General features: G+C 48.6%; 1 protein-coding gene across 1 annotated transcript in view; it reads left to right on the top strand.

The window, feature by feature from the left end:
- LOC146813699 (uncharacterized) overlaps positions 1-27,802 on the top strand; it is a 616,738-nt gene that overhangs the window by 430,362 nt on the left and 158,574 nt on the right. Inside the window, exons 13-14 of the mRNA XM_085610187.1 lie at positions 7,753-7,910; positions 10,693-10,864. Coding sequence (XP_085466313.1) covers positions 7,753-7,910; positions 10,693-10,864 — 330 coding nt within the window. The remainder of the gene's footprint in view (positions 1-7,752; positions 7,911-10,692; positions 10,865-27,802) is intronic.

The raw sequence follows: 27,802 nt of genomic DNA on the forward strand, positions 1-27,802 counted from the left end.
CTTCTGTGATATGCTGCCTTCGGTGTAAAGCACCTAATGTCTTATACAATGGCTGCTAATTTGTTTCCGAGCATCCCTTACATGTAGCCCCGTAATTGTGCCAGATTTGTGTCTCCATATAGGTGTGTATCCCCTTGTATTGACTTTCAGTACATTTACATAAAATAAGTGAAAAACTAGCTGTGCATTGCACATTCATCTGTTTTATACAAGTTCCTGAGCATTGAAAACATCTGAAAATGTTATATTACGTTATGCAGATTTGTAGAGTGCACTGCCACCCGGGAGGGTATCCTGGCACTGAGCTGGTGCGAGTGTAGCCACACCTAGGGTCTAGTGGGACTACAAGAAAAGCAAGGTCTTCTTGAGGAATTCTAGAAGTGAGGAGGAGTCCCTTTTGTGTAGAGGCAGGTCATTCCAAGCTTTAGGAGCAATATAGGAAAATGCTCGACCGCCACATCTGGTTTTCCATATGCGTGGGATTTGTGAAAGCAAGAGTTTATATGAGAGGAGGTGTTTTGAAGGTTTGTGAAATTATATGCGATTGTTGAAGTTTGCTGAGCCGTTGTTATGTAGTGACTGGAAGGTATGTGTGATTGTTGGACCTGGCCCTTTCTACAGGGTTATCCCCAAACTTTTTGCTTTCCTCCACCTATTTTTCTGACCCTTCTTTTGTTAGCTTTAGGACTCTGGGCACTTTACCACATTAATCAGTGCTAAAGTGCAAGTGCTCCCTCCTCTAAACAAGGTATGATTGGTTTACACCTGTTTGGCATATTTGATTTACTTGGTAGCCCCTTGTAAAGTGGTATACCATATACCCAGGGCCTGTAAATTACATGTTTTAGTGGGCCTGGGGTACTGCTTGTGCCACCCATAGAAGTAGCCTTTTAAACCTGTCTCAGGCCTGCCACTGCAGGGCCTGTGTGCGCAGCTTACTGCCACTTGTTGCATTTAAAACTACTTGGCAAGCCTAAAACTCCGCTTTTATTACCCATAGGTCACCCCTAAGGCATCCCTATGGGCAGGGTGCTGTGTAAGTAAAAGGTAGGACATGTGCTTTATGTGTGGCATGTTCTGGTAGTGACAAACAGCCTATTTCGTTTTCTCACTGCTGTTAGGCCTACTCCTCTCATAGGCTACGGAATTCCCTTATATACGTTTGAAGTGGTAATTCCTGATCAGAAAGGAGCGGCGTTGCAATATTTGGTATGTTTAGAATAGTGGTGATAAATACTACTTACTGGTGTAGTTGGATTTTACATTACTATTTTAGTAATGCCACTATTAGAAAGTTAAAGAAACAACACAAATACCAGTACTGATATCTTTTCACACAATCATTCGCCACTGAGATCACACGCACATGTTATGATCATCAGGAATGTATTAATTGTTTTCTTTTTCTTTTAATCTTTAAAACCTTTTTTTAGGAGCATTTTCTATACTCAATTCACATAAACTAGATATACAAACTTATCACTACATAGAGAAAAAATCAATAATATGTAGAAGAAATGAAAAAACCCACGCGGGTAAAAATCCCCATCAGGTCCTTTCCCACTGTGGGTGCAGTGGTGGTCCTCAGAGGGATTGCTTCTGGGTACCTAGTGGCATGATCCACCAAACCAGGATATACCTGTTGCCTTGGGGATCCATAGGCCCTACAATGTCACTGCCCACCATCTCAAAGGGTGTGCCAATGACTGGCAGTGGGTGCAGGGTGGGGCCTTGGGCTTTTTTCCTGTCTTCCTGCTAGCCTGGCAGGTCGTACAAGTCCTACAGAAAGTGTCTGAGGAAGTCTTGATTCTCGGCCAATAAAAGTGTGGGACAAATGTTGCAAAGGTCTTGTCTTGGCCCAGGTGTCCTGTCAGGGGTCTCTTGTGAGCCAACTCCAGTAGGAAGGCCCTGTAGCATCGGGGGACAACTAGGGCCCTTGTCCCATGCACAGGAACCTTAGGCTAACTGTAAAGAAGGCTGTCCTCCCAGTACATATGGTCACTACCAGAGGCATCACCTGCTGCTTGGGCTTAGCCTGTTGCCTCATACCCACAAGGGTTGGGCACTCTGCTCCTTGGGTTTCAGCCTGTTGCTTTAATTCTTCAAGGGTTGGACACTCTCTTTGTACCCTACAGAAATCCTCCTTGGTTGGTCCTCCTTCTGCATGTCATCCAGCAATGCCCTCTTCAGTGGACTCCAGGGCGAACACCTCAGTTGCCCCATCCATTTCACTAGAGGTACATTCAGGGGCAGGTTTCCTACGCCCCCTACCTTTGCCCTTCTTAGCAGCTGCCTGGGCCATTTTTCCAGGCTCCAGCGCTTTTGACTCCAATCCTGGGCAGCCAGGGACCTTGTCATAGCACAGATCCAATCAGGTAATCCTAACATCTCCACATGTTAATAGCCGGAGAACTATATTGGACAACAAGATGGGCTATGGAAGCGGAGTTCCTCTGAAATGCATTCTATTTAATGCCAGATCCTTAGTGAAACACTCTATGGAATGTGCCCTCCTACTGGAGGATAATAATGTAAAATTGGCTTTTATCATGAAGACATGGTCAGAGAGTTCCTCTGGCCCGGACCTGGTTAAGGCAACACCGCCTAGTTTTCATTGTTATACACTTGACCGGCCACAGAAAAAAGGGGGAGGGCTTGCGGTTATTTATCACGAGTCACTCACCCCAAATTTTGTTCCAGTTTCTAATCAGGTATGTGAGGCTTTAACTTTTAATATATATTCTGGACTATATAAACCCTTTAAAGGTATTCTAGTCTACCGCCCACCCGGTTCCAAAAGTGTTTTTTTAGATTCCCTGAGTTCGTTGTTAGAAGAAGGGCTGTGTTTACAGTCCTTCACGATGTTGGGAGACTTTAATTTCCATTTGGAAAAACTCAGTGATCCTGACACGTCTAGATAAGAACAAATCATGGGTATAGGAGGCCTTAAACAATTGGTGATACCTCCTACACACGTAAAAGGTCATACCCTAGATGGCATATATTCTAACAATATTGATTTAGCTGATATTTCAGTTCTTCCAATCGCATGGTCTGATCACTCCGCGATCAAGTTTGAACTAAACAGTTCCCCTGCTCATTCCTCTGGCCCCAGACAGACCAAAGAGATTATTACTAGAGCTTGGGGCAAATTGGATGCCAATAGTCTTAAATCCCCTCTTACAAACTCAATGTATCAGCTTCTGCTGGACATTGAGGAGGCAACGACTCTTCACAACAGATGGCTTGCTAAGGCATGTGAACAATTAGTTCCGCCTAAAAAAAGGACCCCTAAACGAATCTCTCCCACTGCTCCTTGGTACTCAGGAAAGCTTAAGGCGAAGAAATTGATATGTAAACACGCTGAAAGGAAATGGCGTAAATACTATGCAGAGTCTGACAAGGCAGAGTTCAAAATCGCTATCTCCAACTACAAGCAATCTCTTTTGGCGGCAAAGAAAGAGTATTTCTCATTACAAATAACTAAGGCCGAATCCAATTCTAAAGAACTTTTTAAAACTGTTATTAAATTGTCTAGTCCCAATATAAAACATATCAAAAGAGGGGGGGCCAAGGAGCTAATAAAGGTCCTGTGTCCATGCTCCAAATGCTTATGTTTCGTTAACACAAGGGGCACTGTTCCTGTTTGCGGGGTGCAAAAGTCACTCACGCATGAGGGTGCAATTAGTCACCCGTGCAATGAAAAAAAGGGGTGGGGGGATAGAAGAAAGAAATTAAGATATCCTAGGTAAAAATGGGGGCCCATTCATGAAGTGGAACAACCACTTGTACTCTGTTGCCCTCACACACCCCAAGGGGTGTCATGCTTCATCATCGGGCTGTTGCTCCTCGTGGGGCCGGCGCTGCAATTCCCCACGGGTCCCCCGAAGGGTCTCTTTGTCGGAGATCTCTTTAGGCCTGCCGGATGGTGCATGAGGGTGTGTGGGGTATGGGTCCAATTGAGGGTGAAAGTGGTGCGTGCATAGTGGTGAGATGTTTAATAAAGGGTAAACATGCAGCAATGTAGGGATAGTAAACCCTTGGCAGATTGCCTGCTGATTAAAAACTTGCCCCAGAAACCCACTATGTCCGGGTGTCAAAAGGTCATAGGTCGACATGTTTCGCGCCTGTGTCGCCTTAAGGGTCGTTGGCGCTTCTTCAGGACAAGAGCAATGATATATAAAGTGCACGTGATAAAAATTCCAAAACCCTCTAAATCAGAAAAAGGGGCGGGGCAGTAACCTGATTACCATTAGTACGGTTACAGCTGCATGGTGAAAGAACGCTCCTGATAAAAACCTAGGAGAAGGAACAGAAAAAGCAGATAAGAGCATCAGTAACAACTTGATGTCTCATAACGTGACACATCTGTATTCACATCAATAAAAGCAATAAGCAAAGAAACAGGCACAGGGGGCATATAAGTACGTTCAATGGGGCAGTGGCCCAGTTTGGTATTATTAAAACACCATGCCATATGATAATGTCAATATCGGTACCACTCGTAACCCTCCCAAGTGGGGATTATGCCTTACAGTAACAGCAGCTGATAAAACGAATGTTGCTTCGCCTATTGGCGGTGCCGTGAGGTCATTGGTTATAAAAGGGGCTTACCTCATAATGCTATGAGGGTACCTCCGCCGGCAAGAGCAGGGAATGCCCGCAACATTACTGGGCTGTAAAAAAATGAAAATGGACACATAGATGCAGGAACAGAAACCCAGCACAGACTTTCCTGAGCCAAACGCTCACCATGTCTGAATTTTATGCCACGGGAATCTACTTACTGTTTCTCCGGGGGGGCTACCTCCTCTACACCTACCCCTTCCAAGTCACTGCCGGGAGTGAAACAGTGGCCGCGAAACTTGGTGCTAATAAAGAAGTGAGGTCAGGTGTGGGCGTATACAATTTCCTGGTTGTCCTCACAGATCAACATGGAGCGCGCATGCGCACAAGCAGGGGTAAACAGCGCATGTGTGTCACAAGGGAGAAGATCTCTCGAGCACATGCGCAGAAGCTAAATGGACAGCCGCATACCAAACTGGGCTAAGAAGTAGCAAAAAAATTCCTTTTGGCAAAAAAATCCATTTGGATCGTTGTAATAGCGATCACGAAATTGCCCACAAATTGAAGTGCCTGCTGACCACTGCCTTGTTACTCGCGCTAAATATCCTGCCGCAAGAACGCCGCTCCCACGTTGTTAATCCGGGAATACCCCGTGCTGAATAGAGTAAGAAGAAGGTCTGTGTCTAGTCCCAATATGCCCAAGAATCACGATGCTCCTGATTTCTGCAATAAAATTGCAGAATTTTTTAAGTAAAAAATTGAGACTATATTTTCATCTTGACGGGTTTGATTAACAAAAACCAGACCGATCTAAATACAAAAAAATTGGAAAGCCCATGTCCTTCAGACATGATATTTGATCATTTTACCCCTCTGGAGAGGTTAGATACATTGAAACTGTTGAAGTGCATCAAATCTGGTGCTTCAGTGACCCTTGTCCAGCGTGGATTATTAAGCAAATCCCTGATATTATCTGCACTGCACTTACTCCCCTGCTTAATGCTGTCTTCTCATCTGGAATTTTTCTAAAAATATGGAAAAAAGCCTCAGTTCTTCCATTATTGAAGAAACAGACATTGGATCCCAAGGACCCTAACAACTATCGACCGATCTCTAGACTTCCCCTGACAGCCAAACTGTTGGAAAAAGCAATGAACGGCCAACTCTGTGATTTTCTTCTCCTTAATAACTCTTTGGATCCGTCGCAATATGGGTTCAGGGCTTTTCATAGCACTGAGTTGGCTTTGTTAAAATCGACCGAGGAAATCAGAGAGGCCGTGGATAGAGGAGGGAACGCGATGTTGATCCTATTAGACCTATCCGCGGCCTTTGATTCGGTTCACCATGTGGTACTGCTTAACCGGCTATCTGAAATAGGTATAAGTGGTTCGGCCTGGAAATTGTTAAAATTGTTCTTGACGGACAGGTCACAAATGGTAGACCTAGATGGTAACATCTCAGAACCCTTTTCATTGCCATGTGGGGTGCCACAGGGCTCAGCTCTTAGCCCCATGCTTTTTAACATCTATGTGGCACCCCTGGCTGGCATCATTAGGTCCTTTGGGTTCCAGCCCACCTCCTATGCTGACGACACACAAATTGTGTTGTCACTGACGGAGGGAGCGGAAAAGGAAGCAGGCGATCGCTTCCATGACTGTATGGGATCCATTTCAACCTGGATGTCCGCCAACTGTTTAAAGCATAACTCAGCTAAGAGCGAGGTTTTAAAATTTGGCAACAATCCACGGGTGTGGACACCAGAGTGGTGGCCAGAGGATCTGGGCTTGTGTCCCGTACCATCAAGAAAAGCCAAGAATCTTGGTATTGTGGTGGATAATAAAGTCACCATGGGGGACCAAGTGACCATGGTGACGTCGGCATGCTTCATGAGATAATCAAGAAAATTAGGTTCTTCCTGTCTGAAGGGAGTCTGAGGACTGTGGTGACGGCACTCATAATGTTGCGTCTCAACTACTGCAACAGCTTCTATCTTAATGTTCAAAAACAACATCTGAACAGGTTGCAAGTGGCCCAGAATGCGGCAGCCAGATTGCTGACCGCAACACCCGGCTTTGTCTCTGTTAAGGGAGAACTCAAGAAATTGCACTGGCTTCCAGTTCTTTTGAGATCTCGCTTTAAAGCGCTTTGTATTGTCTTTAAAGCTGTGAATGGAACAGGTCCTGAGTTCCTTAAATCCAGGTTTTCGTGGTATATCCCAAACAGAACATTAAGGTCAACTGGCTCCAAACAAGTGAAAATGCCCCCTTTTAAGAAAACAAACTGGGGAGGCAGAAGCTTTGTTCACTGCGCCTCTACGGCTTGGAATGAACTGCCTTTCCAACTGAGAAATGCTCCAGATCTCATTTCTTTTCGGAAAGGTTTGAAGACATGGTTCTTTTCCCATTTTAAGGCCTTACGCTCCTCAGGTAATCAGTGCTTAGCGCCAGGACACCCTAGGGTAATCGAGCGCTCTATAAGCATAAATAACATAACATAACATAACATAACATGAGCCTTGAGCTCCACCTCCTTCCAGGTAGTGTGCTCCATTTTGGCAGCCTGGCACCAATGCAACCACTCTTGCACCGTTGTGCAAAGGGTGCCTGCGTTGTAGGGAGGATTGTTTTTGTGCAGGAAGAGGCACCTTCCTGCAGTAAAACAATCCTGAGAGGCTTTTTTCTCTTTCTATGTGTGCTACAGGATGCAGCTCACATAGAAGGAGGAAGAACCGAGGAGAAATGATATTTCTTCTTGTTACACCTCTCCTTGGGAGGGGTATCTTTTTGGTGAATTCCCAGGTTTGGTAAATCTGGGAATGTGTAAAAAACATGGGAATTGCTTGGGAACACCCAAGCAATGCTCACGGAACTCCTCCCTTGCGCAGAGTATTGCAGTGCAGCGATTTGCGTTGCATTATTCCATATTTGTGAAAAACCTTCAAAGCCACGCAAAGTGGCTTTGCGTGGCTTCAAAAATATTGCTTAGAGGGTTGTGTCACGCAAATAACACGTTGTGTGGTTCAAACATAACGCACATCTCTCAGAAATGTGCATCTGAGTGTTTGCATCAGCGCATTAATGAAGCTCTGAGCCAGCATCAGTCTAAGCACTGAGGCCAGTGAGATGTGCAAGCACTTTACGTCTCCATCTCCTAGTCTTATTTCTCTTTCTCTCATCCTCTATCAAGGTTTGAAAGTGCTCAGATGGTGCACAACTTCCTGCTGTGGAGAGAGCTGGAGGACTACTGGGCAGCTGAGGCCCAGCAGACAAACTGCCATCTCCTGCACCGGGCAGCCTGGGACATCCACCACAAGTACCTGCGGCCTGACGCGCCATGTGCGGCGGGTAAGTCTCAAGGCTGATGCGCCATGTGTGGCGGGTAAGTCTCAAGTCTGACACGCCATGTGTGGCGGGTAAGTCTCAAGTATGACCCAAGAATCCTTTTCCGACAATATGTAATTAGACTTATATTCTAAATAAAACGCTCTAACCTTCCCTCTAGAAAACCCTCTCTGAGTAAGAGGTAAATAAACATGGACAGGAGGCGTGGTCACTGCAGGTTACCTGGCCTTCAATTGGTAGGGCGCTCTAATTCAACCAAGTGGAATATCCAATACCGCGCAGCCTTAGAAAGCATGCTTTTGTCAGCCATGAAGATATTTTCAGGGCATTGAGTCCTGGGCAGTAAAATGGCATATCAACAGTCTTATTTTAGGGACGCGTTGGCTGGGCTGACCATGTATTTATGAAATCTTGTGAAGACGAATGAAGAATAAAACCAGACTATATAATAAATCGGTCATCTGGGATATGCTAATATATTGAATGCAGAATATTCTGTGATCAATCTTGATTGACTTTTCAAATATTGCAATTACTGTGGATGTATTGATAGTAGGACTCACGCAGTTTCTTTGAGTGCTTTTCCCTATGTATGTTGTTTACTAATGTCAGAAAGGAGGTCTTGGCGGTGCTTAATTTGAGCCAGTGCTTGCCGGTGGGGGGCACTGGCACTTATTTTTGGGAACTGGAACTTGTTTTTCTGCATCAGACATTTACAGACGGCAACAGACAGGAAAAAAATAAAAGTGCAGACAGACAGAAAAAGTGTCACTTAGGAAAAATGCAGGCCTGCAGGAGTGAGATGAAAGGGACGAGGGAATCTGGCAGTGGAGGACAGAGGCATGAGGTGGATTTAGGACGGCGCAGCCTTAGTATTCCGTGTGCACCCATTTAATGGCACTGGCCGTAGGTTTCAGAGCAGAGCTTTGGGCACCGGTGCTCTCTCATTTACAAATTAAGCACTGGTGTTTTGGACAGTAGAACCTCAGGGAGTGAGCACGTTTGTTAGCTTACTAGTGGATTTCAGCTGATTCTGTGGGGAAGGACCAGGCCTTTGAACTGGGTAAATGTTCCCTTTACTTAAAGGAATGTACCACACAGCCAAACGTTAACATAACATAACATTAGCATCACCTCACTGACATTGTTCAGCTTCTGATCAGATCCACCGGTTGTGCCTTCTTTATGGAGTGAATCATTTACATAGAGTTTGCATGTTATGTCTGCAGAGGTATCTTTCAGGCCATTTATTTATCTTAGTATTTTATTTAGCGCCTATATGCCATATTTTGGCTGTTTCAGGGTGCATTACATGGAGCCAGAAAGAGACAGGTGGAAAGGAGAGAAGGCGCCGATAGTAAAGTTGGGATCTACAGGACAAAGGGGCAAGCCGGGGTTTCAAAGCAAAGGGGCCGTGTTGGAAGCCTAGAATGGGGCAGGGGTCTCCAAGCAGGGGGCGGCGAGCAGGACGGTAGTGAAGGAGAGAGCAGGAGCAGGGTACAGGCAGAGATGTTTTAAGGCATGGGCATAGTGGGCTCTGGCCCAGGGCCCGGCCTTTCAGGGGCCCGGCCTTTCAGGGGCCCCCTGATAGAGACAGCTCTGGTCTGCAGAGAGTCTTCACCTGATGACCTTGAATAATTCTTACACAGATTGTTTTAAATACCGTTTTCTTTTAACCATTTTTTAATGTGGGTGATGTGTGAGAGTCGATTACAGTCATTTTTCAGAGAAATTTTGTGTTTATGTTTCATGCAACATCTATAAAAAGTTATTTTGGATCAAAGCAGGACCTCAGATATGAGACATGGGAGGGTGTCACAGAGATTATTTGCAGTGATGTTAGTGTGCGGCGGCTGCTGCTGCTGTGGTACAGTATTGAAAACACAGCTCCCTGTCTGTAAAGGCATTTAGGGCCGAATTCACAATGGTAAACATGCACTTTTGTGTAAGTTTACGATTTTTTGCAATTCACAAAGCAATTTCACAAGTAGTATCTTTATGACTGCTTATCTTGTATGTGCCGAGTCTCCACCACGAGTGCGGAGACTCTGCTTTCGTAAAATTCCTTTGAGAATTGAAAAAAATCATTAACTTACACAAAAAGGGTAATTTTACCCTTGTGAATCTGGACGAGTGTGCCTGTGCACTGTCACTGACCCGGCCATAGAGGGCATGAAAGACCTCAAATTGGATCATAAATTCAAAGCTGTTCTTAACAGGGGCCCCCAAAATATGTTTGGCCCAGGGACCCCAAAATACCTAAAACATCCCTGGGTTCAGGAAGCGGCCCTCCTTGACCACTCTCTGAGAAACAGAGAGCTGTGGAAATAGTTGCAGGGGGAGGGAGGTCGCTGCTGATTCACCAAACAACCCCTTATTTCTCTTCTTCTGAGTTCGTGGCATCACAGAGACACAGAAGTAGTGGGAAGACATCCTCTTGTCTGCTGATGGATAGTACCCAATGCTTCACTCTCACAGGTTGTGTCACCATAGGCCAAAGGAGCTCAAGGTTAGACACTAGGATTCTGGGGGCTCCTTCATTGAGGCTCGAGCGATGTTGCGCGCCAGTGAAAGACCGAATATAATAATGTGAATAAAAATGTGCATTAAACCGCATCCCCTCCAGTCTGAGCAATACCCTCTGGGTAAATCTCAGGTGTTGGCGCACACATAATGGTTATGTTGGCATGGATTGTGGGGCTGCATGTAGACCACTAGCTATTTGTGATGGTTGTTACAGTCTGCACTGTGACCCTCTTTATAGCGTGTGTTTCTCTGCGTGCAGGATTATTATTACCAGAAACAGCTCTACACGTTGGCGACCCCGAAGGGATGGACAGCTCCAGCCTTGGAAGTTCATACACATGGTCCTTTGAGGACGCTGCTCACCATGCCCTGGAGGTTCTCCGCATAGCCTGGCTGCGCTATCTCACCTATGATATATCCACATTTCTAGAGTGAGTTTTGGTTCTTTGTGTTTGCTTTAAAGCAGTAAGTTGTTATGATAGCTCATTGGGTTGAGGACCTGCTGCATAGACTAACAGTGTCCTGTAATTCATAGTTCAAGCCCCATCCTTTTATCTCTTCTGAGCTTAATTTGAACAGTTTTTGTTTTACTTCATCTGTCAATACAGCGCCTAAAGTCGTGTGCTTTAATAAACATAGGTTTATTAATTTCCTGAGTTAGTCATCTGATCACTAACACTGTGAATACTGAATGATGATGGGTTCTCCAACCTTACAGACCAGGGCTTCAATGGCTTGCGCAACAGGGGTCTGAAATTAAAAGCCTTTAAATTAGCTAAAAAATATAACTCCATGCTATCAGTGTCTCCATGTTCAAGGTCCTTTTTTACAGATCATCGCCTTCAGGTATGTGAGTTAAAAATTCATAATGTCTTTGCCACCCAGCTGGCAAATTGTGTCACCAATGACATGAAGTCATCTGGTAATCTTACTCTATAATTGTATCAATATTTCTGCCCACTTCGATCCCGTAAAACACTTGTAACTTGAATGGCAGAGGGCTGCGGCCTGCGGGCAGGAGCATACCTTAGTCAGTGAGATCAGGGGTTTTAAATCCCAAATTTCCCAAATAAAATAGCAGTGGGCAGCAGGGTGGAAGAGTGAGATGACCATGGGTTCACAATGGACTGTTTTCAGGAGGACCAGGGTCAGCACTGGACCTCTGCCGAGGTGGGCGAAAAACAGCGGGCTGGAATGCTACCCCGAGGGATGGGCACTGATTGGACTATATGCAGGTACTCATCTATCTCATCAGCTTTTAGGTGTTTGATTACCAGTAGTATGCCTGGAAATCTGAATCTGGCACAGCTTTCCAAGCCTACTGCTGCCAATGCTTTTTTGAATTTTAATAAGTAGTACATTTGCACCGATTCATGGAGTACTTCTATGGGTACAGATTTACAACTTTTTTTTCTAAAACCGGTCACTGTATATATTTAAGATCTTGATCCAAAAAAGGAACAAATTTAAACCTCATAGTCAAATGAGAATGTAGAGAAAAACTATTACAGACATAGCAGACCGGACTCAGGGCTACCAGAACCAGCTACCAAACCAGGAATGTGCTTGAGGGGTGTCATTCCACAAACACCCCTGCTGAAACTACACCTAGTTGGACCTTGTAGTTCTCCCTGGAAACCCATAACATTGGTTACGTACAACAGCCTGGAGTCCCTACCCTGGGATCACTTACTTTAAATGTATTTTCACTCGACACAATTCTCTCATCCGAGCTGAAGAAGCCTTGATGGTTGTCATATTGCTGTATGTGGGAAGAGCTGCATGTTTCTGGTCATCAGGCTTTCCGAATCATTTTATCAAGGGACTGATGGCCCCATGCACTAAGGCCGAGTCGCAAATAGAGAAGGGCGCAAAGGCAAATTAATAGGGTGAGCCGTGCTAGAACCGAACCATGGCTCTAGGAGTCCATGAGAGAGCTGAGCCATGAAAACGCTTAGCATGTATATCATGCAAAACATAATGTAAACATGATACAATCCCTTTAATATTCAGAAAAGTTTATTTTTTTAACATGTGGAAGCGTTTCACCTTACTACATCACATGATGTCACTGCATAGACAGACAACCAGAACTCCCTGATGCTTGGGCAGCAATAGAGCTATGAGCTTTGCCAGCATCTGAGGGACTCCTGCCTCCATCTCACTCGCCTAGAGGAAGCAAGACAGGGGCCATTGACCACAGAGATGGACACCAGCTCTGTAGGAGAATAAGAACGGTCTCTGCCCCCAGGCCCTCACTGGGTGGTGACATGGGTTTCTTCTGAGAGGGTCTCCTTCTCTCCAGAAGAGTTGTGAGCTTGGTCCAACAGGAGCCCAAGGGATTATTTGCAGGAGCAGCATTTCCAGGGGTTCCGGGTTCTCGACCCAACCGAGCAGAGGGTCCTTGGGGTCAGTGAGAGCTGAATAGCCTGCCAGGTCTACGGTCAGTCCCCTGGGGTCACCCCAGGCAGAGCTGCTGCTTTAAAAGGTAATGCACCTGGACCTGTATCAAGCTGGGTCAGAGTTCAGCGTGGTTAGCTCAGGGAGACATTTCATGGAGTTCGCTCACAGGAAGACTCTCTCACTCACTCCCACCAGAACTCCCTCACATCATCTCTGGCATCCAAGACAGTCTTGGTTCCCTAGAGGACGTGCTACACTATGCCGTACAATGGGCCTGAATATGATCTTGGTGGCCAGGGTTACTCCGTCACAAACGTGACTGATATCCTTTCCGTCATATTACAATTCCATTATATTCTATGGAACTCGTATTATGGCAGGCGGGATGTCAGTCACGTTTTTGATGGAGTAACCCTGTCCGCCAAACTTGTACTCAGGCCCTGTGTTTCTTCGCGCCCCCGACACTGCAGGTTCTGATGGCAGTAGAGGGACCAGGAAGCAATGAGGGCCAGGAGTAACTGACCATGATCGGAAGCACAAACAGCAGCAGTAACCAGCACTCACCACCCTCCCAAGGGACATGAGGACGACTTTCTGGGGGGACCCGAAGTCACAAACCTGCCACATTTTTGGGAACTACTTAAAATGGAAGAAGGGGCTTGGAGATATGTCTCTGTTTGTGATAATGTCATTAGATGTGGCTTTTGTGTCATGATTCTGAAATCATTTTAGTTGTTTACTTGTAAGGGAAACAGTCACCTGGGGGCATATGTATGAAACCAAATTTTAGTCGCAAACGCTGCGATTCGCAAAAAATAGCGTTTGCGACTACAATTTCGCTATTTCATATGTATGACACTCATTACCAGTCCAAAATAGGAAATCGCTAAATTAGCGATTTCTTAGGCTGCGAAACTCCAAAATTGCGAATAAGCTTGCAAATCCCTAATTTGCGATATTCTCAATTTACGAAATTCGTAAAAAGGATATCACAAATTAAGAAATCTCAAGCAAATGTATGAAAAAGTCGCTAATTGCGATATCACGAAATTCGCAAAATAAGAAATCGCAATTAACACCAAGTGCATGCAGGTGGTAAACAGGTGCAAGGTACTTAAACCACCCCACAATGCAACAGAACCTTCCACAATGGCAGCACTGTTTGTGATAGCCAGGAGGCTGCGTATTCGGGCTCTCGCACAGAGGAGAATGAGACAGGAACGTATATTCAGGCTGCGCATCACTCTGTTCCAGCAGACTGAAGAGGACATCCATGACAAGTACAGGCTGCACCCACAGGCCATATTGGACCTGATTGAGGAGCTGAAACCCTATTTGGAACACCCTACACGCAGGACACAAACAATTCCCACACATGTGCAGGTCCTGTGCTCCCTGCACCTCCTGGCGTCAGGGAGTTTTCAAGGGGTCATAGCGGAGGTTGGCGGGGTGTCACAGAGTGCACTTTCGCACTTTTTCCATGCCTTTCTAGATGCAATGCTACAGAGGCTTTCACATCACATTTGTGAGAAGTTGGCCTGGTATATGCTGCTCACTAATTCTAGTGATCACCCTGTACCATGCCAAGCAACCCTTATGGTGGTGGTTGAAGTCAACCTTGATAGACCAGCTATCCTAGTGGTAGCGTGGACAGTGCAGTCTGTAGACTAAACTCTTGAGGGCATGTGAAGCCAGCTGTTTTACCATATGTAACCTCCTTGAATACCAAATGAAAGGACACCACACAGATATATATTCAAAATATATATGTATTTATTTACTTAAAAGTATCCCCTATACTCTTTATGAGCACCGAGGCACATTCGTTTAAACAAGGCAGTGTTAAAATATACAAAAGTTGCACAATTATGGATGGGCCAGGTGGCCAGCTAAACCATATACTAAAATAGTGGTATAAGAACCACGAATAGAAAGGAAGGAAGGCCTAGGGCCTTGGGAATCGCTGGGACGACAAGGAGCTAACTGTAGTTAGTGACCAGGAGGCCCACAGGATGCGTGTGCAGCGTGAAAAGTTACACGCGTGCACCTATTGATTTCAATGGGTGCGTAAAAGTCACAAAGTTAAAGAAAAAAGGAGTCTTCCGGATGGACCAGAACCTTACAACTTGAAACCTAGACACTAGAGATGTTTCTCTACCCAGGAGCACCGGAGTGCCAGCGTTACCTCACCCACAGGAAGCGGGTGCATAGGGGTCAAAGTGCGTCGGGTTTCGTCGTACAGGTCTATGGAGCCTGAGGATGAAGATGCTGCAGGCGGCCAGGCAGGAAGAGTTCGGGTGGATCCAAGGGTGGATCTGAAGAGTAGACGACCTGTAAGCAGAGGGGACAATGTTCAAAGTCACTAGCCAGTGACCGGCGTGGAACCAGGAAGGAACCAGGCGATGTCGGGTGCCAACAGGTGAAGAAGGGAAGCTTGTCTCCGCAGCCACGTGGAAGTGAAGGGATCGACGATGACCAGGAGTCACTCATGAGCTGTCCCACAAAGGCTCTAGCTGATGGCAGTGTCTGCTTCTTGATCGGAGCAAACAGGCCTTGGCTAATGCAAGCCACGCAGGAATCAATGAAAGCTTGGTGCTCTAACCAGCAAGGTCAGAGGGGCTGCTCCTTTTCACAGGAGCAAGCGCCAGTCTGGAGCAACCAGACCAGTGGTGTTGTTTGTAGATTTCGTTGCCAAGATGGCCACTAGCCAATGGGCCAGTAATCGGGATGACGCGTCGAGTGGCAAAAAGCAAAAGGACCCCACGCAGATCTCGTGGATGCTGGAGGGCTGGTCTTTGGTGCAAATGCTGCTCGGTGTTGGGGCTTCTCAGGGCCCAAAGCACAGCGTTGAGGATGCCTCGGGTGCTGCGCAGTCAGCTTGTCGTTGATGTTCCAAGATGGCCGGTCCCACGTCTCTCGGTGCCTCCACGGGTCTCTTCCTTGCAGGGACTGTGGATCTGGCTCAGAGATGTCTGGGAGTCTGGGTCTTGTCGGGCTCTGGGCTTGGTCTCCGGCGGGAGGTGGCGGCAAAGCAGTCATTGAGTTGCTGGATGGTGCCTGTATTCACAGGGTGGTCACTCCTTGGCCACAAGGGAGATTCTCTTCAGTCTTCTGTGCAGCAGAATGTCGAAGTCCAGTAGTTCTTCTTGTTTAAGTCGAGTTTCAGGATGATCTGAAGTTTTGGGACACAGCTCCTACTCTTATTCCAAATCTAGGGGCCGGATTACCTGCTAGGTCCCTCCTCTGGGTGGGACCAGGAAGGGGGGTGGTTACACCCCCTTTTCTTTGTCCAGTTTCGCGCAAGGACTGGGGCTGGAGAGTCCCAGCTCCGGTTTGAACTGGCATATGCACAGGGACACCTTGTGTGCCCCAGGCATGTCTCAATCTATTCAGCCCTCCCTAACCCACTACACAAAATCCTGTCTGGGGTGGTGCACGCACCTCCCCTGACAGGAAACCCTTTGTCCACACCTCCCAAGCTGGAAGGACTCCCAGCAGCAGGAGGGCAGACTTGTGTCTGTGGTGGCAGCATCCATTTTGTGATGCTGAGGCTCTGTCTAACTTTACCCGGGTTTCAGGTTGGGTACATGTTGTGTCCCTCTAGAAGGGTGGAATGCTACCCCCGTTGCCAGAACTGGCGAGGGGGTAGTATTCCAAATCGTATGACACCTTACTCGACATGTTTTGATAAAGCCAAACCAAAGTTGGCATTTGACCGCGAGGTACATAATGCACTTAAGAGTATATGGTATGGCAATATCATGGAAACAGCTAAAGGACGTTGTTCCGAAAGCTGCAGACAGGCTCAGCTCATGCCAGAGCACCATCTCACATGAAACCAAGCACTCTGCCTCCAGGATTGTTAAGGCCTGCCATAGGAGTGGCTGATAGGTTACCATGTGTCCATATATGTTAGATATAGATATACTATATCTAAGTAAGAGGTGATTACACCAACTTACCCCAGCTGAGTAATCAGCCAGTTGTGTCAAATAGTGAGGCCAGGCCAGGGGTGGCATAATACATGCTGCAGCCCCTGGTAGGCCTTGGATACACCTATGCCCTGGGTACCTGGGGTACACTGTTACAGGGTTCAATAAGGTGAACCAGTTCCAATTGGTAATGCACCTAGGGTGCATTGGCATTAATTTAGAGAGAGAACAGCAGGGCTGTGGGTCTGATTAGCAGGCCCACAGCCACACTAAGTCATAAAACCAGTGACGCAAAAGCAAAAATTTGGGGTGACCATAGGATAGCAGACCCTACTCTCCTACAACATTCACTTCCCCACCACCCAACAGGCATTACAGTAAACAAAACTTGACTCCTACCAGATTGCACGTTTCCCCCACGTCATTGGCTGCATCGATGGGACCCATGTGGCCATCACACCCCCAGTAGAAACTGAATATGTCTACAGAAACCGTAAATGCTGCCATTCCCTGAATATACAGATTGTGTGCAACGCAAAGTATATCATCACTGACATTGTACCCAAATACCCTGGCAGTACACATGACTCTTTCATCTTTAGACACAGTGGAATACACAGACGTCTGAGTGCTGGAGAGTTTGGGGAGGGATACCTGCTAGGTAAATACATGGCACACATCCAAACATCCACTACATCACTGGAGGGTGGGGACATTGACTTACCTATTGTGTCTATCCCTGTAGGTGACAGTGCCTATGCAGTGCGGGACTTCATCCTGACCCCGTATCTGAATCCAGCCAATGCAAGTGAGAGGAGATACAAAAGGGCACACAGATCTACATGCTGCGTCATTGAGCGTACGTTTGGAATCCTAATGAGCCGGGTCCGGTGCCTGCATAAAAGTGGAGGTGCACTGCAATATAGCCCTGAGACCTGCTGTAAAATCGTGGCATGCTGTGCAATGCTCCATAACATGGCTATGAGGAAAGGCACCACAATTGATGTGACCGATACAGACACATCGGATGACGATTGCCCTGCCCCCCCTGGCAGACCAGCATCAGGAGTTGGGGCAGCTGCTGGACGCCAGAGACGGACTGAGATCACACAAAACTACTTCTAGGTGAGCAATGATGACATGAGACAAGAAATGATTCTAATGTGTGCTGTGTTTATTCACACTTCAAAATCATTAAGTGTTGCTGTACCCAGCACATGTTATGCACACAGTGCAGGTACGGCACAAGTAACTGTGCAATCTGCATTGTTAGGTTACATCACCCATTGATGCTAAATTGTCACTGAACAGTTCACCTCCTTCGGTGACGCATTGGTGCTGTTTGGGTTCCAGGTTGAGTGCCCTCCGTGGTGTTCCTGGGTCCTGCATCCTGTCTGGAACTGCGCCTTCTTTCTCCAGGCAATGTAGGTGTGAAGCTACTCCTACTTGAGGTTTCCTCACTCTCGCCAGAGACCATGAGAGCGGTGCCACCTGAGTTGGCCGTCTGCATTTGCTCCACTGCACTGGTGACCTGTTCTAGCCCTCTTGCTATGTCCTGACAGCAGTGCGACATTTCCAGCTGCATGGTAATGCTGCGACGTGTCAGATTGCTGGTGGTGCTGCAGAGGCGGTTCACGGCCTTAGTATAATTGTGCAGTCGTGCATTGGCACGTCGGGCTGCCCTGTCACTGGCGTCTTGGTTGTGCCTCAGGATGTCACAGAGGTCACGTATGGCACCTGCCATGGCCATGATGCCCTCCCCCATGTTGCGCTGATTTTTGTTCAGTCTGCATAGCTGCCTATTGATTGAGCGCAATGATTTACATTGCAGGCGCTGTACCTGCAGCATGCTGTGTTCCAGCCCTGAAAATATGGTGTTGTCCGCATCAGTGGCAGTGCTGCTCCTGGGCCTTGACCTGCGTCTTTCCAGTGCTGGAATGCTCAGACTTGGTGTTTCCTGACTCGGCATATGTGACACACCCTGACTCTCCTCTCTTCTGTCACTGTCCTCCCCTGTGGCCTGTATGTCATCCTCCAATGGAGGCAGTGGGGGCACATGTGTGCGCTTCCTGCGCAGGATTGTTGTGTGCTCCATATCATCACTGGAGTCCCCATCGTCATGCTGCTCCTCATGATGTTCAGCCTCATCTCCCTCTGCACTGTCATCACGTGCCCTGGATTGTGCTGTGGATGTAAAGGGGACTACATGAGATTGTGTCTTTGTCTGCAATTTGCACTCAATAAAGTTTCTACACTTTGTCTCGGCTAACTTCTGGCACTGTATTATTCCCTTATCCCCAACCCACATGTTGCATTAGATTTCCTATGTCTCATGGACACACTGTCAGACATATTACTACAAGTTCCATGATGCATTGCTGGGTGTGCTGCAAGACTTGGACTGGAATAACATTTGTTTTGTATATTTAACACATTTGGGGAAGTGTGCATGGGATGGGGATCAGTGCAGGTTTATTTGACATGCATCTTACCTTGGCTGCTGGATGCAGGGTCGGAGTTGTCAATGTCAGCCACACCACCGACGCTCTCAGGCAGGAGGGTGGACTACACAAGCTCCTCGTGGGGTGTTGGCTCTGCTGCTGTGGATGGTCCTCCCCCGGTCTTGTTTGCATCCTTGAGTCTGGCTGCCACCCTCTCCTTCGACCTCTGCCGCATATCATACCATCGCTTGCGCAATTCCTCGACAGTGCGATTTGTGACACCCACAGCATTCACTTTCTGCCGGTTCTTTCTTTTTCTTGCTTCTGGGACTCAGTGCCTTTTGCCAAAGAGGAGCTCATGGCTGCAAACCATCTCCTCTATGAGAACCTCCTGCTCCTTGTCAGAGAACTTGTGCTTCCTCTTTCTCTTCTCTGCCTCCTTGCCCTCATGTTGTTTGTGGGACTCCATTGGGGTTTGTTCTCTCCTGGGATGCCTCCTCACACTCTCCAAACAGCCTCTGGGTGTGGCTCAGGTGAGCAGGTGCAGGAAATCACTCCCACTTCCTGGTTGTGATGTCATCAGGCTGCACCTGTATTGCAGATTCCCGTTTTTGCGATTTCTTAATTTGCGAATTTCGCAATTAAGGAATCGCAAATGATGTTTCTGAGACTTTTTTGCGATTTTTAAGAAATCGCTAAACATTTGCGATTTTTTTTTACATCCCGATTTGCGAATCTCAAACTGCAAATCGCAAAATATCGCAATTTGAGATTCGCAAAACGGGAGTTTCATACATATGCCCCCTAGTCCCTTGTCTATTACCGGCCAGGCATGGTCTGTCTCATTCAATGAGTTAAATTCCCTCCTGTCTCCGAGTGCATGCTCTCTGCTTGAGGGAGATGGGAGTTTGTAGGGATATACATATGTGTAACTCAGTGGCCGTCACATATGTGTAGTTATAGTTAGGTCAGAGTTTGACAAGGGAAGAGACGTTTTTGCTTTGCCAATAACTTTGGCGCCAATCGACGATTCAGCATGAAGCATTCCAAAAAAAAGTCATCGATTTCAGTTACTTCAAGGAAAAGTTTGTGCAGATCTGTCAAGCGGTGCTCACGAAAAATGGGACGGGTTCCCAAAATTGAGATTTCCCATGTTAATTCCTACAGGAAACTTAGCTCTCCAATACAGAAATAAAGGGCCATATGTAGGAAGGCAAATTGCGATCGCAAATGCTGAAATTCGCCGAATTTCGGCGTTTGCGATCGCAATTTGGGCAGTGTGCTATGTAGCACACAAAAACCCACATGCAAAATAAGGAATCGCAAAATTTGCGATTCCTTATTTTGCTAATGCATTTAAGGAATCCCAAATTGCGATTCCTTAAATGCAATGTAGGAAGCACCCAAGTTGTGCAATTTTGGCTTAAGGAATCGCATATTACCACCAACCTCAGGTTGGTGGTAATTTGCGATTTCCTTGAAAAATGCACTTTTTTGCATTTTTCAAAGTGCCATGTGGCGCACATACATGCCCTTAGCGCATGTATGTGCGCCACATGTGCACACATGTTTATTTCAGGGGTGCAAAAGGGTGTCCTATTGACACCCTTGCAACCTTGAAATTACATTCTCAATTTGCGATTCTCTAATTGAGAATCGCAAATTGAGAATGTCTTCCTATTCATTCCTATGGGCCTTCTAGCCCATAGGAATGAATGGCAAGGTATTCCTTATTTGCGATTCTCAATTTGGGATTCGCAAATAAGGAATAGGTGGGAATCGCAAAATATATTTCTAATCCTACCTACATTCCGTTTTGCAATTCTCTAATTGCGATTCCCTAAAAATTGCAATTAGAGAATCGCAAAAGACGTTTTACCTACATATGGCCCAAAATGGCTAAACAAAAGTACCTTCAATGGGGCAAATGCATCAAGCTAATTACCGGTCGCAAAGGGGCCAATTCTGTGAACCGGCCCCTTTGCGACCGGTAATTAGCCATTTGGGTTGCATCAAGCCCAAACCCAATCGCACAATAGGTAATCGCAAAATTTGTGATTACCTATTTTGCGAATGCATTTAGGGATTCACAATGCAAGAAGCAATCTGAGATTGCGATTTGGCATTAAGGAATCGCAAATTACCACCAACTTCATGTTGGTGGTAATCTACAATCCCTTAGAAAAATGCTAAAAATGGCATTATTCTAAGTGCCATGTGGTGCACACAAGGGCATGTGTGTGCGCCACATGTGCACACATGCCAGTTTTGGGGGGGAATCAGGGTGGCCTTTTGGCCCCCTATCACCCTTGAAATTGCATGCGGAATTTGCGATTACCTTTTTGGTAATCGCAAACTGCGAGTGGTTTCCAATTCATTCCGATGGGCCTCTAGGCCCATAGGAATGAATGGGAAGGTATTCCCTATTAGCGAATCGCAATTTGCGATTCGCTAATAGGGAATGTGTAGGAATCGCAATTTATTTAGCAATTCCTACTTGCATAGGGAATTGCGAGTCCTTAATAGCGATTCCTTAAAAATCGCTATTAAGGAATCGTGACATCACAGGTCCTTTGATCTTCAATGTCACTCACTCACACATGCTTACACAGACATACATTCACACTTACACTCTCCCTCACGTAAACACACACTCACCTGCAACACGCGCAAAATATACATTTGAAAGCATTGCTTTTACGCACCTCACCTGCTAGGGAAGGCGTATCCCAGCAAACCTGACTCCATTTTTTATTGCACTAATAGTAAATAATGAAACATTATTCACTATTAGTGTCATAAAGAATTGAGAGAAAACAAAGAGTGGAGTTCCAACCGACATCCACAATCACGAGCTGCCACGGTGGTTCTAGCGCTAATTTTGCCACCTCTGAGGCCAGGGGTCGCAATGGGTAAGCCAGGGGTTGCGGCTGTGACCCTTGGCGACCCCTAAATGACGTCCTTGTGCATACTGTAAATTCCAATGTCACTTACCACCCACAAGTCACTTTGGTACATTACAGTTTGGGTTTTACAGCGGCTCGTCCTGCCAGTCTGACCATCAGGACTTATTGGGGTCCCCGGGGGTTCTGGTGTTTATGGCTGCTACGCAGTGACAGGAGAATAGGGTCGCTTTTCATCTTCGAAGACATTTCCTGCCAGACAACCCCAAAGTTTGTGAAACGGACACTTATGTAAAATGCATCAGATGTCTTAAAGGTGACACCAGCGGTGGGGGTGGGGGAGGAGGGGGAGCCTGCAGGGCGTCACCAGATGCTGACTCCTAGACCGGGTAAAGTCTGTCCGAGGAGCTCGGGAGCAGAGACAGGCAGCTCCTGCAGGAGCAGGAGGGGACGGCGAACCCCTGCAGACGAGCTCTCCATGAGGGGGTGAGGATTCCATGGAGGGGGCGCTTCCCCCAGCAGCACCCATGGACCGTTCCCTGCAGCACCCATGGACCGTTCCCTGCACCACCTTCTACTCCATGTCCTGCTGCACCTCCGACTCCATGTCCCGCACCACCTTCTGCTCCATTCCCTGCTGCACCTCCGACTCCATTCCCTGCTGCACCTCCGACTCCATTCCCTGTTGCACCTCCAACTCCATTCCCTGCTGCACCTCCGACTCCATGTCCTGCAGCACCTTCTGCATTCCCTGCTGCACCTCCGACTCCATGTCCTGCACCACCTTCTGCTCCATTCCCTGCAGCACCTCCGACTCCATGTCCTGCACCACCTTCTGCTCCATTCCCTGCAGCACCTCCGACTCCATGTCCTGCTGCACCTCCGACTCCATTCCCTGCAGCACCTCCAACTCCATTCCCTGCAGCACCTCCAACTCCATTCCCTGCAGCACCTCCAACTCCATTCCCTGCAGCACCTCCAACTCCATTCCCTGCAGCACCTCCAACTCCATTCCCTGCTGCACCTCCGACTCCATGTCCTGCAGCACCTTCTGCATTCCCTGCTGCACCTCCGACTCCATGTCCTGCTGCACCTCCGACTCCATGTCCTGCTGCACCACCTTCTACTCCATTCCCTGCAGCACCTCCTACTCCATTCCCTGCAGCACCTCCAACTCCATTCCCTGCAGCACCTCCAACTCCATTCCCTGCAGCACCTCCAACTCAATTCCCTGCAGCACCTCCAACTCCATTCCCTGCAGCACCTCCAACTCCATTCCCTGCTGCACCTCCAACTCCATTCCCTGCAGCACCTCCAACTCCATTCCCGGCTGCACCTCCAACTCCATTTCCTGCACCACCTTCTACTCCATTCCCTGCAGCACCTCCGACTACATGTCCTGCACCACCTTCGACGCCATTCCCTGCTGCACCTCCGACTCCATGTCCTGCACCACCTCCGACTCCATTCCCTGCTGCACCTCCAACTCCATTCTCTGCAGCACCGTCATCTCCATTCCCTGCTGCAGCTCCAACTCCATTCCCTGCAGCACCTCCAATTCCATGCCCTGCAGAACCTCCAACTCCATTCCCTTCTGCAGCTCCAACTCCATTCCCTGCAGCACCTCCAACTCCATGCCCTGCAGCACCTCCAACTCCATGCCCTGCAGCACCTCCAACTCCATTCCCTGCTGCACCTCCAACTCCATTCCCTGCTGCAGCTCCAACTCCATTCCCTGCTGCACCTCCAACTCCATTCCCTGCAGCACCTCCGACTCCATTCCCTGCAGCACCTCTGACTCCATTCCCTGCTGCACCTCCAACTCCATTCCCTGCTGCAGCTCCAACTCCATTCCCTGCTGCAGCTCCAACTCCATTCCCTGCTGCAGCTCCAACTCCATTCCCTGCTGCACCAGTGCAACATCCCTGGCTCCATTCTAGGCAGCAGTGCAGGCACCGTTCTCCAGAGCACCTCTTTGACAAATCGTGCTCCATTCCCTGCAGCACCCATGCACCATTCCCTGCAGCATCACCACTCTCTCCATTCCCTGCACCATCTTCTTCTCCATTCCCTGAGCACCACCACCTTCTCCGTTCCCTGCACCCCATTCTACTCCATTCCCTGAACCACCACCACCCTCTGTATTCCCTGCAGCACCCATGCACCCTTCATTGCAGCACAACCCTCTCCATCCCTGAGGCACCCATGCACCGTTCCCTACAGCACCACCACTCACTCAATTCCCTGCAGCACCACCACCCTCTCCATTTCCTGCAGCACCCATGCACCAATCCCTGCCGCACCCATGCGCTGTCCTTGCAGCACCACCCTCTTCATTCCCTGGAGCACCCATACGCCATTCTAGGCAGCACTGCATGCACCATTCTAAAGACCACCTCTGTGACAAACCTTGCTCCGTTCCCTGCAGCACCCACGCACCGTTCCCTGCAGTACCACACTCTCATTCCCTGCAGCACCCATGCACCGTTCCCTGCAGTACCACACTCTCATTCCCTGCAGCACCCATGCACCGTTCCCTGCAGTACCACACTCTCATTCCCTGCAGCACCCATGCACCGTTCCCTGCAGTACCACACCCTCATTCCCTGCAGCACCCATGCACCGTTCCCTGCAGTACCACACTCTCATTCCCTGCAGCACCCATGCGCCGTTCCCTGCATTACCACACTCTCATTCCCTGCAGCACCCATGCACCGTTCACTGTAGTACCACACTCTCATTCCCTGCAGCACCCATGCACCGTTCCCTGCAGTACCACTTTCTCATTCACTGCAGAACCCATTCAACATTCCCTACAACACTGATGCAACACCGCCTGCTTCATTCTAGGCAGCACTGCATGCACCGTTCTCCAGAGCACCTCTGTCACAAACCTTGCTCCATTCCCTGCAGCACCACCTTCCATTCCATGCGACACCCTCTCCATTCTCTGCAGCACCACCCTCTCCATTCCCTGCAGCACCTCCAACTCCATTCCCTGCAGCACCAGTGCAACATCCCTGGCTCCATTCTAGGCAGCAGTGCAGGCACCGTTCTCCAGAGCACCTCTTTGACAAATCGTGCTCCATTCCCTGCAGCACCCATGCACCGTTCCCTGCAGCATCACCACTCTCTCCATTCCCTGCACCATCTTCTTCTCCATTCCCTGAGCACCACCACCTTCTCCGTTCCCTGCACCCCATTCTACTCCATTCCCTGAACCACCACCACCCTCTGTATTCCCTGCAGCACCCATGCACCCTTCATTGCAGCACAACCCTCTCCATCCCTGAGGCACCCATGCACCGTTCCCTACAGCACCACCACTCACTCAATTCCCTGCAGCACCACCACCCTCTCCATTTCCTGCAGCACCCATGCACCATTCCCTGCAGCACCCATGCGCTGTCCTTGCAGCACCACCCTCTTCATTCCCTGGAGCACCCATACGCCATTCTAGGCAGCACTGCATGCACCATTCTAAAGACCACCTCTGTGACAAACCTTGCTCCGTTCTCTGCAGCACCCATGCACCGTTCCCTGCAGTACCACACTCTCATTCCCTGCAGCACCCATGCACCGTTCCCTGCAGAACTACACTCTCATTCCCTGCAGCACCCATGCACCGTTCCCTGCAGTACCACACTCTCATTCCCTGCAGCACCCATGCACCGGTTCCCTGCAGTACCACACTCTCATTCCCTGCAGCACCCATGCACTGTTCCCTGAAGTACCACACTCTCATTCCCTGCAGCACCCATGCACCGTTCCCTGCAGAACTACACTCTCATTCCCTGCAGCACCCATGCACCGTTCACTGTAGTACCACACTCTCATTCCCTGCAGCACCCATGCACCGTTCCCTGCAGTACCACTTTCTCATTCACTGCAGAACCCATTCAACATTCCCTACAACACTGATGCAACACCGCCTGCTTCATTCTAGGCAGCACTGCATGCACCGTTCTCCAGAGCACCTCTGTCACAAACCTTGCTCCATTCCCTGCAGCACCACCTTCCATTCCATGCGACACCCTCTCCATTCTCTGCAGCACCACCCTCTCCATTCCCTGCAGCACCTCCAACTCCATTCCCTGCAGCACCAGTGCAACATCCCTGGCTCCATTCTAGGCAGCAGTGCAGGCACCGTTCTCCAGAGCACCTCTTTGACAAATCGTGCTCCATTCCCTGCAGCACCCATGCACCATTCCCTGCAGCATCACAACTCTCTCCATTCCCTGCACCATCTTCTTCTCCATTCCCTGAGCACCACCACCTTCTCCGTTCCCTGCACCCCATTCTACTCCATTCCCTGAACCACCACCACCCTCTGTATTCCCTGCAGCACCCATGCACCCTTCATTGCAGCACAACCCTCTCCATCCCTGAGGCACCCATGCACCGTTCCCTACAGCACCACCACTCACTCAATTCCCTGCAGCACCACCACCCTCTCCATTTCCTGCAGCACCCATGCACCATTCCCTGCAGCACCCATGCGCTGTCCTTGCACCACCACCCTCTTCATTCCCTGGAGCACCCATACGCCATTCTAGGCAGCACTGCATGCACCATTCTAAAGACCACCTCTGTGACAAACCTTGCTCCGTTCCCTGCAGCACCCATGCACCGTTCCCTGCAGTACCACACTTTCATTACCTGCAGCACCCATGCACCGTTCCCTGCAGTACCACACTCTCATTCCCTGCAGCACCCATGCACCGTTCCCTGCAGTACCACACTCTCATTCCCTGCAGCACCCATGCACCGTTCCCTGCAGTACCACACCCTCATTCCCTGCAGCACCCATGCACCGTTCCCTGCAGTACCACACTCTCATTCCCTGCAGCACCCATGCGCCGTTCCCTGCATTACCACACTCTCATTCCCTGCAGCACCCATGCACCGTTCACTGTAGTACCACACTCTCATTCCCTGCAGCACCCATGCACCGTTCCCTGCAGTACCACTTTCTCATTCACTGCAGAACCCATTCAACATTCCCTACAACACTGATGCAACACCGCCTGCTTCATTCTAGGCAGCACTGCATGCACCGTTCTCCAGAGCACCTCTGTCACAAACCTTGCTCCATTCCCTGCAGCACCACCTTCCATTCCATGCGACACACTCTCCATTCTCTGCAGCACCACCCTCTCCATTCCCTGCAGCACCTCCAACTCCATTCCCTGCAGCACCAGTGCAACATCCCTGGCTCCATTCTAGGCAGCAGTGCAGGCACCGTTCTCCAGAGCACCTCTTTGACAAATCGTGCTCCATTCCCTGCAGCACCCATGCACCATTCCCTGCAGCATCACCACTCTCTCCATTCCCTGCACCATCTTCTTCTCCATTCCCTGAGCACCACCACCTTCTCCGTTCCCTGCACCCCATTCTACTCCATTCCCTGAACCACCACCACCCTCTGTATTCCCTGCAGCACCCATGCACCCTTCATTGCAGCACAACCCTCTCCATCCCTGAGGCACCCATGCACCGTTCCCTACAGCACCACCACTCACTCAATTCCCTGCAGCACCACCACCCTCTCCATTTCCTGCAGCACCCATGCACCATTCCCTGCAGCACCCATGCGCTGTCCTTGCAGCACCACCCTCTTCATTCCCTGGAGCACCCATACGCCATTCTAGGCAGCACTGCATGCACCATTCTAAAGACCACCTCTGTGA

The sequence above is a fragment of the Triturus cristatus genome, chromosome 6 (assembly GCF_964204655.1).
Source record: "Triturus cristatus chromosome 6, aTriCri1.1, whole genome shotgun sequence".
NCBI classification, from domain to species: Eukaryota; Metazoa; Chordata; class Amphibia; order Caudata; family Salamandridae; genus Triturus; species Triturus cristatus.